Source organism: Cryptotermes secundus, unplaced genomic scaffold, assembly GCF_002891405.2.
Source record: "Cryptotermes secundus unplaced genomic scaffold, Csec_1.0 scaffold1, whole genome shotgun sequence".
NCBI lineage: Eukaryota > Metazoa > Arthropoda > Insecta > Blattodea > Kalotermitidae > Cryptotermes > Cryptotermes secundus.
Genome location: NW_019738952.1, coordinates 383,604 through 401,094, shown reverse-complemented (window position 1 = coordinate 401,094; position 17,491 = coordinate 383,604). Strand labels below are relative to the sequence as shown.

The 17,491-nt window shown below is 36.3% G+C and overlaps 1 protein-coding gene across 18 annotated transcripts in view; it reads left to right on the top strand.

Annotated features, from left to right (window-relative positions):
• LOC111871350 (CUGBP Elav-like family member 2) overlaps positions 1 to 17,491 on the top strand; it is a 1,228,155-nt gene that overhangs the window by 1,192,366 nt on the left and 18,298 nt on the right. For 11 of the 18 annotated variants that reach the window (XM_023864398.2, XM_023864392.2, XM_023864391.2 and 8 more), the window contains 4 exons: positions 925 to 960; positions 10,370 to 10,396; positions 14,255 to 14,446; positions 16,254 to 16,505. In XM_023864398.2, the coding sequence (XP_023720166.1) occupies positions 925 to 960; positions 10,370 to 10,396; positions 14,255 to 14,446; positions 16,254 to 16,505 (507 nt within the window). The remainder of the gene's footprint in view (positions 1 to 924; positions 961 to 10,369; positions 10,397 to 14,254; positions 14,447 to 16,253; positions 16,506 to 17,491) is intronic. The other 7 variants (XM_023864397.2, XM_023864390.2, XM_023864400.2 and 4 more) reach the window with 4 other exon arrangements.

The following is a 17,491-nucleotide window of genomic DNA, read 5'->3' as shown; positions in this document are numbered from 1 at the left end:
GCACTGTGTAGCGTTTTGTTACCTGCATAACTTTCACCCTCTGCAAATAATGTTGTGATTTGCAATGTGGGTAACTTGTTCCCATCCATTTCAAGTTTCATGGCAATATCCCATTTCTTAGAGTCAGATTAATACCACATATTAGTTCCCCGTTATTCCAGAAATTTTAAAGACACTGATAAAGTTGATAGGATGTACATGCTTTTGTAAAGGGACAGGTATCATGAGCTTTGTAGTTTGTAATTATTATCAGGTTGTTAGAATAATTAAATAAGAAAAAAATTAAATTGGGTTGGAAATATTGTAGATTGGAAAACAAAGCAGGTCTATGCATACAAAACTTTATTTCAAATCATGATGGAAACTGATAATTTGGAATCTAAGGGTGAAGGTAGGAAGATAATATTGAGCTGTATGTTGTAAGTGTACAGTCTCAGTTGAACTGGCACATGTTAAGGTCCAGAATGGCCTTGTGGTATGGTGATGAACATTTGCATTCTATAACAACATGGATTTTTTTTAATATATGAACAACTGTTAGCTCTTTGGGGAAGATGTGGCACCAGTGATATATTTGGTTGGTTCATTAATTACTTCACTGAAAGGATTATACATAGCATCCATAATTGCTTAATTTTGTCAGAAGATTTTTTTTTAAACATGTGTACTGTAATAATTCTTTTGTTTTTCTTGTTCATATTATTTCGAAGTGTGTCATTTCTTCATATCTTTGGACATTGAGATGTAATGAAAATGTCTTTATGCATCAAGACTTTGTGTTTGTTTATGTATCCATGTGCTTTTATTACCATTTTGTGTGTTACTGTAAATTCCTCTTGCTTGTACATTCAGCAACAGGTTTTACTAACATTCCTCCTGTCATAATAACAGTCATCATTGTTTCTTGTTTGTTTTGTGTTGCAGCCTTATCTGGTCTAACGAACACCACTGCAGGTATGTGTATGTGTCTTTCAGTTTATCACAGTTAACATGTTATTATATTTGTATGTTGCAAGAGACAGGATGTGTAATTACTGTGTGGTCCATTGTGAGTCTGTTAGCATTGGATCACAGTATATTTTACAGCATGGCTCCAAAATTGAGATTGAAAACTACTTGGGAGAGTTACAGTCACACATGTCTGTTGAGATGTACATGCAGTCAGGTTAACTTACTCAAATAATGTAACCTATATTATATGTTATGCCATGCACTAACAGAATTTTTTGATTGGCTGTAAGTTGCCTGTTCTGTTTCAGTTTATATCCTGAATTTCTGATTTTGTAAGAAGCTAGGCCTGTAAGCTAAAGATATCATGTCCATGTGTCTATAAGCCATAACAACTTTTCAGCCAGTTGATGGATCTTCATGCTAGTTTTGTGAAACTAAGTATGACTATCATACCTCTAAAATACAATCCACTTCATGCTTACTAGTTTCATATCATCAGTTATACCAACAGGAAACCATCTGAATTTCTGAAGTGAGAGTAACATGGACTCTGACCCATGTATATAATGGAAACACAAATTTGGCAACTTTTCTTCCATAAAACAAAAATCTTTGACATTTACATCACCTGCTACATTATTAGTTTCTTAGATACAGAACATGATGGACAGAAGGACAAGAACTGTTAATTGTGTGAATAGAGTGACTTAATTATGCTTGTAATTCTAGAAAATCTGTTTAGAAACATAGAAAAATGTGCATTTTTTTTTTAAATTTGTTTTATCAGCTTCGAACATTATAGCATTTGTTGCATATATTTCATTGGCCTCTTGTCTTTTGCAACAAACAGTAAAACCTGATCAAATCCAAGTAGTTAAATATTAGCTGGAAAGGCATGGTGAAATCTGATGTTTCATTTCAGCTGTATATTGTATACTTGCATTTGTGTGCTTAAAATTTGTTTTCTCATGTAAGTATGTCATGTGTGGGGAACTCTTCTTCCAACCATTATTTCAGATTTAGAGTACATTGGGCCCCTGCCAATTGTATTTATGTTTTCTGGTGACATACACATAATTTTCAAAAGAGCTTGTAAATTTTTACTCATGGTGAATGTTATTTCATCAAAGTTATGTAAAAAAAAAATTTTTTTCCCCCCACGGAGATTTACATTAATTTTAAGCAATTCTGATTACCCTTGACCTGAATTTTAATATTTTTTTACGCAATGATTGTATCATTAAGTTAATTTGTGCCATACTGAAAATGGTTCATAAACCACAGTTTAGACATTTTAAGAACATAATTATATTGTTACATTTTTAAATTTGGAACAGAAACATCTAAAACTTCACAGTGATGTAAAATGGAAACTTTGTAAATTATGAAATTAAGAAAATATGTGTAAGTTTTGAGGTTCTCACGGCGATGACTATGAAGAAAGTCGTCTTCTGGGATCTGGCGCCGTGTATTCTTGGTTTTAACCGACGTTTCGGAGGAACATATCGCCTCCATCTTCAGGGCAGTTGAATTGCGTTGCGAATACAGAGAGCAGTAGCTGCAATGATTGGGAAGTGAAAAGCGCTAGTTTATATATGAAGTAGGCAGGGAGGGTTTGGGAGAGGGGACCAGTGGGAAGAGTGAACAGCGATTAAGGCCATATATGGTCTGGGGGCGAAAGGGGGGGTACCGGCCAGTGAATCTAGGCAACTTGGAGGTCAATGGCACGGAGGTGGCGGTTAAACAAGAAGAACCGGTTGGCTGGGGACAGGCTATTGACGTCAATGACATGAACTGGGGACAAGCTACTGACGTCAGTGACATGAAGAAGAACTGGGGTGGCTTTGTGGAGTTCTCTTGAGGGAAGAGATGAGAGGTTTCCATGATTTGTTGAGATAAAACCCTGTTTCCTTGTGCATGTTGTTTGGATGGACCTCGATCTCAATGGCCGTTATCTGGATCGCATCATCATGGAGGCCATTGCGATCGAGCTCCATCCGAACAACATGAACAAGGAAACAGGGTTTTATCTCAACAAATCATGGAAACCTCTCATCTCTTCCCTCAAGAGAACTCCACAAAGACACACCAGTTCTTCTTCATGTCATTGACATCAGTAGCTTGTCCACAGTTCATGTCATTGACGTCAATAGCCTGTCCCCAGCCAACCGGTTCTTCTTGTTTAACCGCCACCTCCGTGCCATTGACCTCCAAGTTGCCTAGATTCACTGGCCGGTACCCCCCCTTTCGCCCCCAGACCATATATGGCCTTAATCGCTGTTCACTCTTCCCACTGGTCCCCTCTCCCAAACCCCCCCCGCCTACTTCATATATACACTAGCTCTTTTCACTTCCCAATCATTGCAGCTTCTGCTCTCTGTATTCACAACGCAATTCAACTGCCCTGAAGATGGAGGCGATATGTTCCTCCGAAACGTCGGTTAAAACCAAGAATACACGGCGCCAGATCCCAGAAGACGACTTTCTTCAGAAAAAATATGTTTTGATTGAAACATTTTCTCCCGAGTTTCTGAAGTGTTGGTAAAGCGTTGTTGTTGTGTATGTCACTTTACACTTCATGCTTGTATGAATGAGACTAAAATGAAAATTCAGGTTGCACCAAATCATCATGTGCCTTAATAGTATTGCTTTTCCATTTACCTTTGAACAGTAAGTTGGTATTTCATAACGTGTGTTTGCATAAATAACCAATACAGTGGCCCTCTCCAAATATCTGTTAAGCAGAAATTCCTCATTAACAATTTTGTTTTATTTCCCTAATTTTAAATGAAGTAATTTACTATTTTGCCTGTACATTTATGTTAATTTGTTGATTTAAACTAGATTTAAACTAAATTATAAGAATTGCTTGATTAAGATGTATTTTCATATCTCCCTATGCCTTCTACTTGCTGTTGATGGAAGCCAACAGATTAAAAAAATGGTAATGAAGGTTTTGGAAATATTTGAAGTGTTTTATGTATTTGGAGTGCCTCGAATCTGTAAAGTGACTGGATATGAAATGGACAAATGGGGTTTGATTCTTATAAGAGGCAAGATTTTTCTCTTTTCCACCATATTTGGACTGCTTTGTGGCCCACGAAACCTTTTATGCAGTGGGTATCTGAGGATTTTTCCATGGTGATAAAACAGCTGAAGCATGAAGGAGACCACACTCTGCCATCTAGTACCAAGATCTAGAATTTGTGAAAGGTTATGTGAACTCACCTTGTACACCTTTGTTTTATGGGCACAAGAAAACTTTATCCTTGCCTGTCTTCAATTCAATTTCAATTCAATTCAATTCAATTCATTTATTTCATCCATAGCTGTAGAAATTACAATTGGACATGTCAGATAACAAGAACATTACATCAAGCATAACATTCAAAGTACATGAATATAGAATAATAAATAATAAATACCTAAGACTAGAGAAAATATTTAAAACATATATACAGATTGTTTACAACATACAAACAGACTATTTAAAACATATTCCTGTACATATAAATAATTTATCTAAAACAGATTTATTTGTCAGCAAGCAGTCCATATCAACAGTTGTTAAAAAATTCCTGAAGAGAATAAAAGACGTTACACAACAAATAATTTTTTAGCTTCTTTTTAAAAACATTAAAATTATTTACACTTTTTAGTTCAGTCGGTAGGCCATTAAATATTTTGGTTCCCATACCAATCACCCCTCTTTTGCAGCGCTCAGTATTGCAAAATTGAACATACAGATTGTGTTTATGAATAGTATTATAGCCATGTACGTCAGAATACTGGGTAGTATATATCCTATTTTTTATTATAAAACATAAAATCTCAAATATATATAAGGAAGTAACTGTTAGAATCTTAAATTCTCGAAACAAATTTCTACAGGAGACTCTATTTCTTACACCTTTAACCACCCTTAAACATTTTTTCTGTAGTTTAAATAGAGTTTCAGAGTCCTTTTTCACCCCACCCCAAAAAATAATACCGTATTTCAACACGGACTCAAACTTTGCAAGATACACATTTCTTAATACAGATTGGCTCACAGAGTCCCGTAAAGATTTAATCAAATAAAGAGTCTTGCTAAGTTTTTTACAAACATATTGGGTGTGGGTTGCCCAACTTAAATCCTCAGTAATACAAATACCCAGAAATTTTACATCTGATGAACAAACTACCTCCTTATTATTTAAAGAAAAAATGGATCTAATAATTGGAGTAGATCTACTTCCCCGAAAAAAAATTACCTTAGACTTTTCAGTGTTTATTATTAAATGATTTTCATAAAACCATTTTTCTAATTGATTCTTTACATTTTGAATTTTTTCATTTAATGATAACATGTCATTTCCAGTAATTAATATATTAGTATCATCCGCAAATAATACTACCTCTGCATTTTGTATGATTCGGGGCAGATCATTTATGAATAATAAAAATAAAAGGGGTCCTAAAACAGAACCCTGAGGTACACCATGTTTAATAGCCTTAAGAGATGAGGTAAGTGTCTTTATCTTAAAGGTCTTTTGATCCATATGGTGAATTTCAACAAACTGGGTTCTGTCGGTGAGATACGATCTCATCCACGCGTGAGCTATTCCTCTCAGTCCATACAACTCCAGCTTTGCAAGCAGCAAGTTATGATTAATAACGTCAAAAGCTTTCGACAGATCCAAAAATATACCAAAAGCAAATTGTTTATTATCTAGGGTTTTTTGAATTTGCCCAATAAAAGTTTGAACTTTCTCTGAACAGTGAATGGAGTTCCTCCAGAATCAGATCTTGTCAATGTAGCCAATACCATGCTGTGTTGCATGTTTGAACCCTTTGCTATGCTGAACATACTTTTCAAAAGCATTTAAATTATGTGAGCTGATAACATGAGGATAAGGTGAATTTAAATATCTTGACAAACAATAGGCTGTGCTTTATTTTCATATATGTTTATGCAGTGAAGGAAAATACAGATTCATATCTTGCTGTCATTACAATGTACTCCCCTTCCTGTGTATACTGAATAGTTCTAGAGTACAGCAGATTCTGACTTGAGATTATCGTGTATAAATATAACAGTACATTTTTTAAAACAATAACCAGTTTTGCAGTACTGTGAGTTTAAAAGCCCTGAAATGTCTTAAAGTCTTAAAATACTAATGACAGAAGACTCACTTTCATAATTTTGTAATATACAGTGGAAAATATATGTACATGAGAACCTTGAAGTTATGGAGATTGGAGAATATTGTGCACTTGAGGCACTTTGTAACTGATACACGTCACTTGTATTGTCACGCTGATGTTTGTTAAGATGAAATGGACGTCCAGTTAAGATTGGAGGGATGAGAACTAGGTAGAGAATTTTGGTGGGAAAATGTCTTTGAAATTTGGCCACTTGGAAGACAGAAGAAGAGTAAAATGATAGTACCGAATTGGATCTAAGGGTGAAATGTCGAGTGGATGTGAAATGCCACAAAAATTAATAACCCAAATGCTGTTATAACAAAAATTATACTTGAGTTACCAGAGAGTCACTCACTGAGTCACTTATAAAATTTAAACTGTGAAGAAGACCAGGAGTCACATGAATGCTAGTTCATTTCATATTGTTTTTAATTTAGTGAAGAGTTGTTGAGTATATGAGACATTCATTTATTAGGCAGCATTTTCTGTATATAGTGCAGTCATTTGTGGTTCATAGTTTCATGTACATAGCATAGACATACTCAGATAAGATTTTGCCATGGGCACATACAGTAGTAAATAAGATTTTGGTATATAGGTTTCAAAATCTAAGTCTCAGTCTCATGATTTACAAAATTAAATTAAATTAAGTGTAGACTTTATGTAGGGTACGCAGAAGAAAGAAACATTGAACTTGGGGAATATCCATGAGCATCGCTGTGACCATTCTTAAATTTGCTGATTTACTGCATCGGCATTCTCTGAGTTACTTTGTACTTTTGTTTGTACTCAGTTCCCACACTACGTGGATTTGGAATCCCAATAGTATATGGTGGTGGCTATGGGACATCTGTCCACCGATTTTTGGAACATTAAATTCTTTGATGGGTGTCAAGCATCAGGAGAAAGTGGACATAGTTTACTTATTGGAAAAAAAAAAGTGTTGTTTATATACCTATATGCAACTTTTGTGATCCTTTTATGGCATTTGTTTGAAATGTATGGATTAATTTTATAGAATTCGCAGGCACAATCAAATAGTATATTAATGGGTTAAATGACTGAAAAAGTAAGACTGTCTGGAAAAGTCCAGCATGTAAAAACATTTTTTTTCAGTCGTTACCTTTCCCACAAGTTGGGAAGGAATGAAAGTGAGAGTCGTCAGTAAAATTAATTTAATCTGTTGGCATCCACCTCTGTGACATAACCTGAATATTACTGTGTTGCATACATTTTTTTGTTTCAGTGCTGTAGAAAATAATTATTGATAATTTATCCCACAAGGCGCATCGATTTAACACATGTAGGCTATAATTAAGATTTGTAAGACATAGTATCTGATTCAGAATCTTTAATGTGTACTCATAATGGAAGAAGTCTCCACATATTCAGAAAGTTATTGTCATGCATTGTGTATCATCCATGTGTCACTGAACTGGTTTTCATAGAGAAAAGTAAAATGAAGATATTATCATTGGCTCTTCCTCTGTAGTGGATTACACCACTGAGTTAAGTTTAAAGTTGTTATAGTTACATATAGTGAAGTCCTGATTATTCACCTAATAACAGGGAGATGGTGCATGAATAATGAAAAAGAAGTGGATAATCGAAGTTACACATGTGTGCAGGAGACCATGGTAATTGTTGAATATTGTCGCTAGACTGACTGAGGAGTGGGGAGGGAGTGGCACAGATGGTTGGCATGCGCCTCTCTCTGAAAGGTTCGACAATCCCCATATCCCCTCCTTTCTTGTTATTATTCTTCAAGAAAACCAATGAATCATCATTTGCATCATAACCCAGTCATTCTCAAGTTCAGCAGAGCAGTCTGTGGAAGCTGCTGAGCTGGGTGTACCTGTACAGGTGAGCCAGAGGCAGCCATAGTGCAAACATGTGTGCACATGTGAAGCAGTGTGTACATGGAGATGGCAAGTTAGTTCAGTGGTCACAGTGATGAAGCAAGACAAGAAGAGACTAATGCAGTGGCACGCAGTGAAATGGTGGTGGGCTACACAGGCCAATATCCAGATCATAAGTGGCTGCTGTCAATCAGACATCTGTTCTGAAACATGATAAATGTTACAAAATACAAGTTCAGAAACATGCATAAAATGTAGGCTTCATTCTGGTCTGTTACTTTTGTTTGAAACATTTTTATCTTCAATAAATATTTAATGAGTTACATGCAAGATACCTTCCAAAACTCATGTAGATCTGCATGTTATTAAAATTGCCTGATATAAGTGGAAATTGAGATGCCTCAACATTTCACAGAGTTTTCCAGTGTCAAATTTCATGGAAGTCATTCACTGGGTCTCAAGTTTTTTCCTGCATATCATAGATGGATGAGCTGACTGAGTGAACTTAATAGACATACTGCAGGGTTACTGGTGCACCTAAAAGGGTACATGGATAATCAGGATTGTGCTGTAAGTGAGATTCTGGGAGCAGTTTGTCAACTGTCATGTTAATACTGCTGAATTCAGAATTTACTAGAATGCAAAAAAGAAACAGTGGACTGCAATTTAGAAACCAGGGTTAATTTCTCTCTGCTGTTTGTATTCCCTCAGAAATTTACTTTACGTGGCAACTAATAAATATCTTACTAGCTACATTTCCCACACAAGATTTGAATGAGAGTGATGAAGATGTTCTTTGAGTCTCAGTCTCCAAGATACAAAAGCTTCATACCTAAGTTCATGGCACGGCGAATGTTAGAGACAGAGTCCTTCGGTTCTGTCCCCAGAACTGTGTGAATGAACCCATCCCTGTTTTTCATATTGTGATATGACGCCCAAAAGATGGAATAGTGAAATCAGAGGAGACGTCATTTGCTAGGCAACTGCTCGGTAAACACATTCCCATGGCAACAAATATGCAAGCAACAGTTGAATAACTCTTGTTGCTATGCAGTGGCTCTGTAAACACGCCTTCTCAACAATAGAGAGGCTGTGTTTTCTGTGTGGTCCATGCTAAAGGGTTATAAACAGGGCAAAGAAGATCATTTGAGTCACTTGATTTTTGAGATGGCAGCCTGCCAGGATGTGAGCTTGGGAGCAGAGGAATTAGAATTGAAATCCGTGGCTGTTTTTGTCGGGAGCGTTGAGTCAAGTCTTCAGTTTTGGCAAGTTGGCAGAATAATGACGGAAAGAAATTAGGCCGTGCAAAGTAGACTTCATGGGTGAGAATAGAATAACTGCTTTGTTGAAATCTATTGCCAAGATATGACTAGTGAAGACTGGGAAGACTAAGCGTGCCCTAGTGATTTGTAAAGTGTGTAGGTCAGCAATAGCGGCGTATTACTTACAGTAATGAGTTGAATATATAAGGTGTCAGTAAATCCAATCATCCAGTCCATAAGTCATGCACACCCTCCGAAATACATGATGGTATTTTGTGATATTATTTCATTGTGAATTGTGATGTTACATGTGAAAGAAAATGGTATTTCAGACTTCTTTAATACAGTAGAATAAAATTTTATCAGATTTTAAAAATTTGGATTGGTCATTGGATTTTTTTTCAATTGGCCTAATCCTTCTGGCCACACTAGGCCCTGGGGTTTACTCAGCCTCTAACAGAAATGAGTACCAGGAATTAATTAAATGATTTTCCTGGGGAGTGAAGCGTGGGCGGCGCGTAAGGCTGACAACCTTACCGCCATCTTTGAGCCGATTGTCAAGGTAATGTGGGGCCCTTAACGTCTCACAACCCTATGGGCCTTCACGGCCTGTTACAGGGATAGCTTTACTTTTTTTTACTCACATACTTCAATCCACACATGGTATTAGGCTTAGTTTTATCATAAATACTCATATTTAGGCCCTGTCTTTAATTATTTCCCTATCATTATTTTCTTAACCCTATAAAGGGCGTAAATGATTTGGTTGCTACTTTGCAGAAAATGCACCACATGTTTTGCATGAAGTTAGTTCAGCTAATGACATTCAGCAAAATTATTGTTGGTTAATCTGAGAAATTGAAACAGAATGCTGAGTCTCTAACTTTAAACAAGGTGGCATATATATTTACCACTGCCTGTTAAAGCAGTGAGAAAGAATGGGAAATAACATATTATACTGTAGGTGCGTTGAAAGCAAAGAAGATTTCTTTTATTTGTAGAATCACTTCTTTGGTACAAGGGACCCTGCTGTAATATAACTGTATTCTAATCAAATCTGTCTGTCTCTTTGTTTCTGTCTTCTGCTTGTTGTGTTGGCAATCCCTCCAGCTCTGCTTGGGAAGGCTGGTAACACAGGTGAGGGGATAGTCAGTGCTGTGTCAACCACATTCTTTTTTCTGTACAGACTTAAAGCTCATTTTTAGTTGTAGAAGACTGTAGACTTTTCTTCTTGTCGTCTGTGATTGCTAGTTGATATTGTGTGGTCTTCTTGGTTATGGTAATGTGTAGTGAGGTTCTTCCCAGCCTGCACGGTGTTGTGACCCATAAGACCTCAACACGAATCTTCACTATTGTGAAAACTTCAAATCTTGTGGTTTCAAGCTTTCATGGTGACTATGCAGTGAAGTCTTATTAGGCTATCAGCTGTGTGAAGATTGAGTTAGTATTCATCCATGTGATGAGTGATGGAAACACATGAGTGGAAGGGTGGGGTGTGGTCATTCCATTGGCTGGCTGGCTGACTGACTTTGCCCACTGTTCTCCAAGTAGTTTGCACTGGTACAGGACACTGGGCTCCAAGGGAACACTCCCTCGGTATAAATACATCATGCAACAGCATCACCCATCACAGCAACTCCTGATGTTAGAGACAGGACGCATGGATACTAATTCCATCTTCACACTGATTGTCTGACTTGTTGCACAAGTCTTATGCCACTAATTTAGTTCAAGTAGAAAGTTGCCAGGTATAATAAAATAAAATATGAAATTGCCATTGAAGTATATCTAATTTATTTCCTTTTTGCTGATCAATACTGTTGCATCCCAGACATGTTTCTGTCATGAAATGGTATTTGATGAACAACAAGGAAATAAATTGGATATTCTTGGATGGTTATTTTATATTTTATTTTAATATATAAAGTGGACTGGCAGGATAAACTCAAGACTAGTGTATGTAGGGCTGGGTAAGTATAAATGCATTTCCACATTTTGTTGTTGTTTATGAGTGGGCTAAGACTGAACCCATTATTGCTGTAGCTTCAGATGGGCCACTTATACATTCATGATGCTAGATGCATATGGAATATTAGGAAATGATGATTGCTATTTGACACCCAAGTACTTGGAAATAAACCTGGGCAAGTTCCATCTTACCTACCACACACCCCACATGGACTGGTTGCTCTGGGATAAGCCTTCTCTTTGATGGACAAAATCTGCATGGCTCGGTCCTATTTTTTATTACTTTAAATTAAAATAGAGATAAATTTTAGGAAAGGAAATTTTCAGTTCTTACCCCTATGGTTTCCCATCTTTTCTTGTCAGTACTGACCTTTTGATTGAGGGGCACAATGTAGTATTTATACTTCACCCTGCTTTCAGATGTTCATGATATATGCAAATATGCAGAAGAGGGGATGTGGGAACGCTGGGTTGTAGAGAATGCAGAAATATAGTTCTTGTTTCAAAATGGTATTTGACTGAGTGCTTCATTCCACTTTCGGCAGAATTTGTGTGGTCAGTGAAAGAACTGTTACAAAAGTTCTGAGCTTGTGAGAGAAAGTATGTCACTCAAACTCACATTAGGAATAATACTACAGTGACTGATTATAAGACACATAACTAGTGAGTGTATGGTGACAGTGCTTACTCTGATATAAAGGCATAAAACAGAAATATACCCACTGACTCTTCAACTCTCCTGTTGTGAGGCATGGCTGTAAATAAGTTGCACCAAAAATTGATTAACAAGGATGTTACTATATTTTGAATGTCTTCCAACTAATCACAGTGTAAAGTAGAGTAGTATCACAGTTGGTTAGCAAAGCTGGTTAAAATTGCATATTTCTACAAAAAGCATAAAAATATGCCCAATAATATATTTCCATTCATACATTACAAATGACTATATATTCAGATAACTTTTTCCTAATACAGTTCGAAAAATTAAATGCTCCAACCTGACAAAAATTAATTTTTCCCCATATAAGGTGGCACAGATTGGAGGATCACATTGAAAGGGATCTTTGAAAAATGTGTTTTATAGTTATGGACTGATTTAAGTGGTTCAGGACGGAACCTGTTGGCGTTTGTGAACACAGTTAGGATGTCTCAGAAGACCAGTTTAGAAAATATAAGCTTTTCAAGAATGTTGTTGAAGAACATTGCTTGGTTAGTTACAGTGAAAGATATACTAACTAGCCCTCAGCTTCTTGTTACTAGTTATAACATTCTGTTCAAAATTAAGAAACCTCTGTGTCATCCCAAGAACTCTTGGAAGGAGTACTTTATCATCATCATCATCATCATCATCATCATCATCATCACCACCATAATTCTGCATACTCATTCTTTGCCAATCATTTCCTCTGTCTCCCCCACCCCCTTTCCACAGCATTTGTATGGGTAGAAGACATGTTAGGCGCATTCTTCAGATTCTATCAGTCTAGCTAGCATCCCCTTTGCCGGTCACATTCAGTTATTGGTGCTAGAACTTCAGTGGTATTTTCAGTGTAATTTAATATATTATCTGTTGATGCTTTGAAATGGAGAAGAATGTTGTCCCAGGTAAGTGCCAGTTGCATATCACTTCAATGATTTTGAACTGTGTGAATTTTAAAGCTTCAAACTGTAGTTTTTGCAGCTTGTGTGTGTTTATTTGTTTAACCTATGAATTATTTCGCTTTTCAACATTTTGGTGCTTTGTTGTATATTGCATATTTAGATTATTACAGGCAGTGCCCACTCACTTGTTACAGGCAAGTTAATGGAGTTGGTGGTAGATAAATGATGCATGTACAGTACAGCATGTGGGTGAGGTGATTTGTATAAGTGGCTAGGAGATTTATGTGTTATTTCTGCAGTCCTGATTATAATTAAGATCTCACAGAACCCTCCATATTTTGTTTACAATAATTGTAATTTAAACCTGTTGTATTCAAGACAACAAGTACTTCATCACCCAGTGAGTGGCTCAGCAGATGTCATTGATTTGGTATGTTATTTATTTTTAATTGGCCAAAATAGTGAAAGAGTTATTATATGGTTACAAATTGAAATTCTTTAGGTGAACAGTAAAAAAGGAAATGTGTTAGTGCTACATTTAATAGTCTCAAGAATTTATTGTCATAAACCTTGGTCACAAAATACACATTGGCCCTTTTATTCTGTCCTGATTGAGCTCTTTGGGACGTTACTCATTTGTGAAAATACGAGGTCAAATTGCTAGCCTTTTAATTTGAATGTGTCCAGTGAAGTATTTTTGGAAAGTCAGCTGCATTAATATGGAATAAATCCCATGTGTTTCTGAGACTCTCTCTGTCATCAGGGATTCATGCTATGAATGACACATTGCCCACTATATGTACATAACTGTGCTTTGTTCAGTAAGTAATTTTGTTTAAATATCTCATTGTACATAATAATTATGCATAAAATTCAGTTCTTTTCAATATGTATAATTTTTATTTGAATTATTTTTGATGGGGTGTGGATGAAGTGGGGAAGACATAGTGATATGTGATGATGCATTTTGATGTTTGATATGGCCCAGAAATGAAAAGCCGGCCTCAACTGGACAATATGACCCAGAAATGAAATACCGGCCTCAACTGGACAAGTTAAGAATTATCAGGACTTAGAGAAAGTGCAGATGTCAGTGTTAAATGTAAAAGCCTTGCCAATCTGCTGTTTTTGTATTAAGGGAGTTATGCACTGCAGATTTGTTCCCCCTAAACAAGCATTCAGCCATCAGTACTGATCCTGTAATATTACAGAATCATGGAAAAATATTATATTGGAAGAGAGGAAAGAGAATATATTTGTAATAGAAGTTTATTCTCATAATCCAAAGTAAAATGTGTGTTATCAGGGTTTGTCAGTAGCACTGAGGTTAGGTGGGCATCTGATTTTTTTCACTGCAATATAAGGGACTAAGAAATATAATACTCTAAGGAAGAATGTGATATAATGTGACATTTGTTTGTGCAGGGTCACTAGCAGGCCAGGCTTCAGGGGGCAGTTCATTGAGCCCTGTGACTAGCATGGCACTGGGTGGGCTAACAGGGTCCCCACTCAATACCATTTCTTCCATCAATGGGCTGGGCTCCACAGGCCTCACACACAATGGCACTGGACTTGATGCACTTACATCACCTTACTCAGGCATCCAGCAGTATGCAGGTATGGCTGTGTGGCACATATCACATGATGGTTTAAAGTGTTCATAAGGGAAAGCATAAAGAGGGAACTGTCAGAGCAGTTGTTTCTGAAGGAAACAGAATGGATCGTATAACTTGTTCATGGGATAATTTGTGATTATTATATCAAGATTTCAAACAAGGTGGGTGGATGCTGTTGCAGTAGTTGGCATTGTAACAAGAATTGTCACATGGTAAGAGTTAAAACAGTCAGCAGTCAGTGTGTGTCTGATGGTTGGTCACTCAGTTATTGATACTCTTACCATGTGCTTTCTTTCACCGTTTTCACAAGTTAGTATAAGTTGGGTGTGTAAAAATAAAGTGTTTAAATATGAAATCGTTGTTTCAGCATAGTGACTCTTCCTAGGAACAAGAACATTTACATCAGATTTTGTGCATGTAAACTAGAGAGTTTTGAGGAAAATAATTTAAATGGACCTTGCATGGTGGTGCAGTATTACAAGAATGTACTGCTGTTGTTAACAGCATTACAATCGGAAGGTTTCACAATGTCAGACCCTTGTATCTCTATCTGTCTCAGCAATATGCACTCACATGTTTGAATCCTAATGTCATTGTTGTTCTGGAGGGTAATAGTATAGCATTGTGCAGTAGATGATGACAGTACATAGTTTACTCACAGAATGTCTAGGACACCTAGAGTGTCCTCTATTACCTAGAATTCCGGATGATGGAAAAAGTCCAAAACCCAGTAATTCTGTGTGTCATCCACCATCATCAGAACCGTTTAGAATCTACATTGTTTACTGTTGGCATTCATGAAGGGTGGATGGGATATCAAAGTCCATGATACATGTATGTGCTAAACAGGTGTTACATCACTTGTATACTGTGTAGTTCTGTGCTTTGCATCCTTTTGATATAGTCACTTTACCTGACAATCAGTGTATTTGTGTATGATTTCTAACAGGCATAAATTAACATGACCAGAATGTACATACAGAACATTAACATCACAAGAGCAGTGTGGAATAAATTACATGAAGGTGCTGCAAACAGCAGTCAGAGATGTAGGATTTGACATTCTCATGGTGCTGGTTATGAACAGTACTTACTGTCTTCTGGGATATAATGCCATGTAGACCGTTGAAATTCAGCAGCCATTTTGGAGGAACATATCATCTCCATCTCCATGGTCAAAGAGTAAGCTAAGCAAGTACCAGCATGAAAGCAGGTGGTAAGCATAGCTGCAGATGGAGGCAATATGTTCTTCCAAAACATCGGTTAACTTTTCAATGGACTACACAGCTAGTATTATATCAGAAGATAGTACTCTACTTAAGAGTCAAGGTGTTTATTTAAAATAAATGGGAGGATTATGTAGAAAGGAAAGATAATGGAAAAAGTAATGAAGTCCTTTAAATTAGTTAGTTGGAAATAGATGGAGTATTCTGATTGAGAGGCATATAAGAATGAAAGAGAGAGTGCGCACTTGTAAACACATTTAGTTCTTTTTCTTAGTATTGTGAGTACTTTTCTTTATTACTGCATTTCAAAAATGTTTTGTGTTACAGAAAAATGACATTGTCTTAGAAAATTAGGTGGTGTAAAAACGTCCTGTAATTACTTGAAGATTATTTTCAATTAAATTTTTCAGTACAAAACATTGCACTAATAATTATGTCATAAACAACTATCACAATATGTGATAAAGTAAGTATTGCCTTAATTTGGCTGCCAAAGCATGAACCCTAATTGAATTTCTGCTCATTTTGTGCTGTTTTTAAATTAACTTTCTGATACAGTAAGTGAAATTTTGTATTTTTCAGGTTTTACATCATTTGGTGGTGGTGGGGGCCACACAGCGGGAGGAGGTCCAGCAGGTTTAACTAACTCCACCTCAGGCTCTGGGGGTCCAGCAGGCAAGCAGATAGAGGGGCCTGAGGGTGCAAATCTGTTTATCTACCACTTGCCTCAGGAGTTCAGTGACAACGATCTGGCATCAACGTTCCTGCCATTTGGCACTGTTGTGTCAGCCAAAGTGTTCATCGATAAACAGACCAACCTGTCCAAGTGCTTTGGTCAGTATTGCAAGCTAGGAGGGCAAGTAGATTTACATAAAGGTGAATTTGACAGTTTTTGCTCACTTATTTCATAATGTGACCAAAGTTAATAAGCCAAAAAATTAAATGGGCATGGGAAAATATAAGAAATGTTTAAACAAGTTTGGTTGCAAAATGTGACAGAGTTCTTTTATGAGGTGTAGACACCTGTAGGGGGTTTGTGCAAAACAAAATTTTGTATTTTTGGTGTTCAACATTCATGTTCAAATGCCAGAGAGACGTTGTGCTTCCTAGCTGATGATCATCTCTCAGTGTTAAAATATAGTTCTCCCAATGTGAGTTATAGAAAACAGAATGTTTTAGAAGTTTTCTTAAATGTATCATTTCTCTAGTTTGATAGTTGAACAGTTTTTAGGTATTGATGTTTTGAATTACACTTATGATATAAATGATGCCACCTGTATTTGCTAGAGAAGGAATATTTGAAATGATATTGAACATTGAAACTGATTCAATTTTGCTGTATGTTGTGAATGTATAATTTAAGAAGAATAGTATCCTGAAATTGCAGATAATGAAGCAAAAATTTGACATTGGCAAGTGTGAGAAGAATAATTTGCTAAGGCCAAATCGAAATTTAAATTCAATTCCGTTTATTTGTTCTAAGAATCCATATTTGGTGATAAACCTCCGGATATAGAACAATAATATTTTTATGTTACGTAAGGGGCACAAATTTAGGCATTAAACAACAAATTGATGGTTATCTGCGAGCCTTCAGTTTATAAAAATTTATTGAGCTCAACTTCTTCATTTGGAGTGATGGACGTTTAAATAACATTAGACACTGAATTTGTTCAAAACGTATAGAAGAAATGTAACCCAAAGATTGGAATGATGCTTATAGCATATTATTTTGTCTGGTTACTTCTGATATTTTTTATATTATTCTCTAAAGCAGTTTATAGCTGCTGTTAAGAATTATTTTCATAAAGGCTCATTAT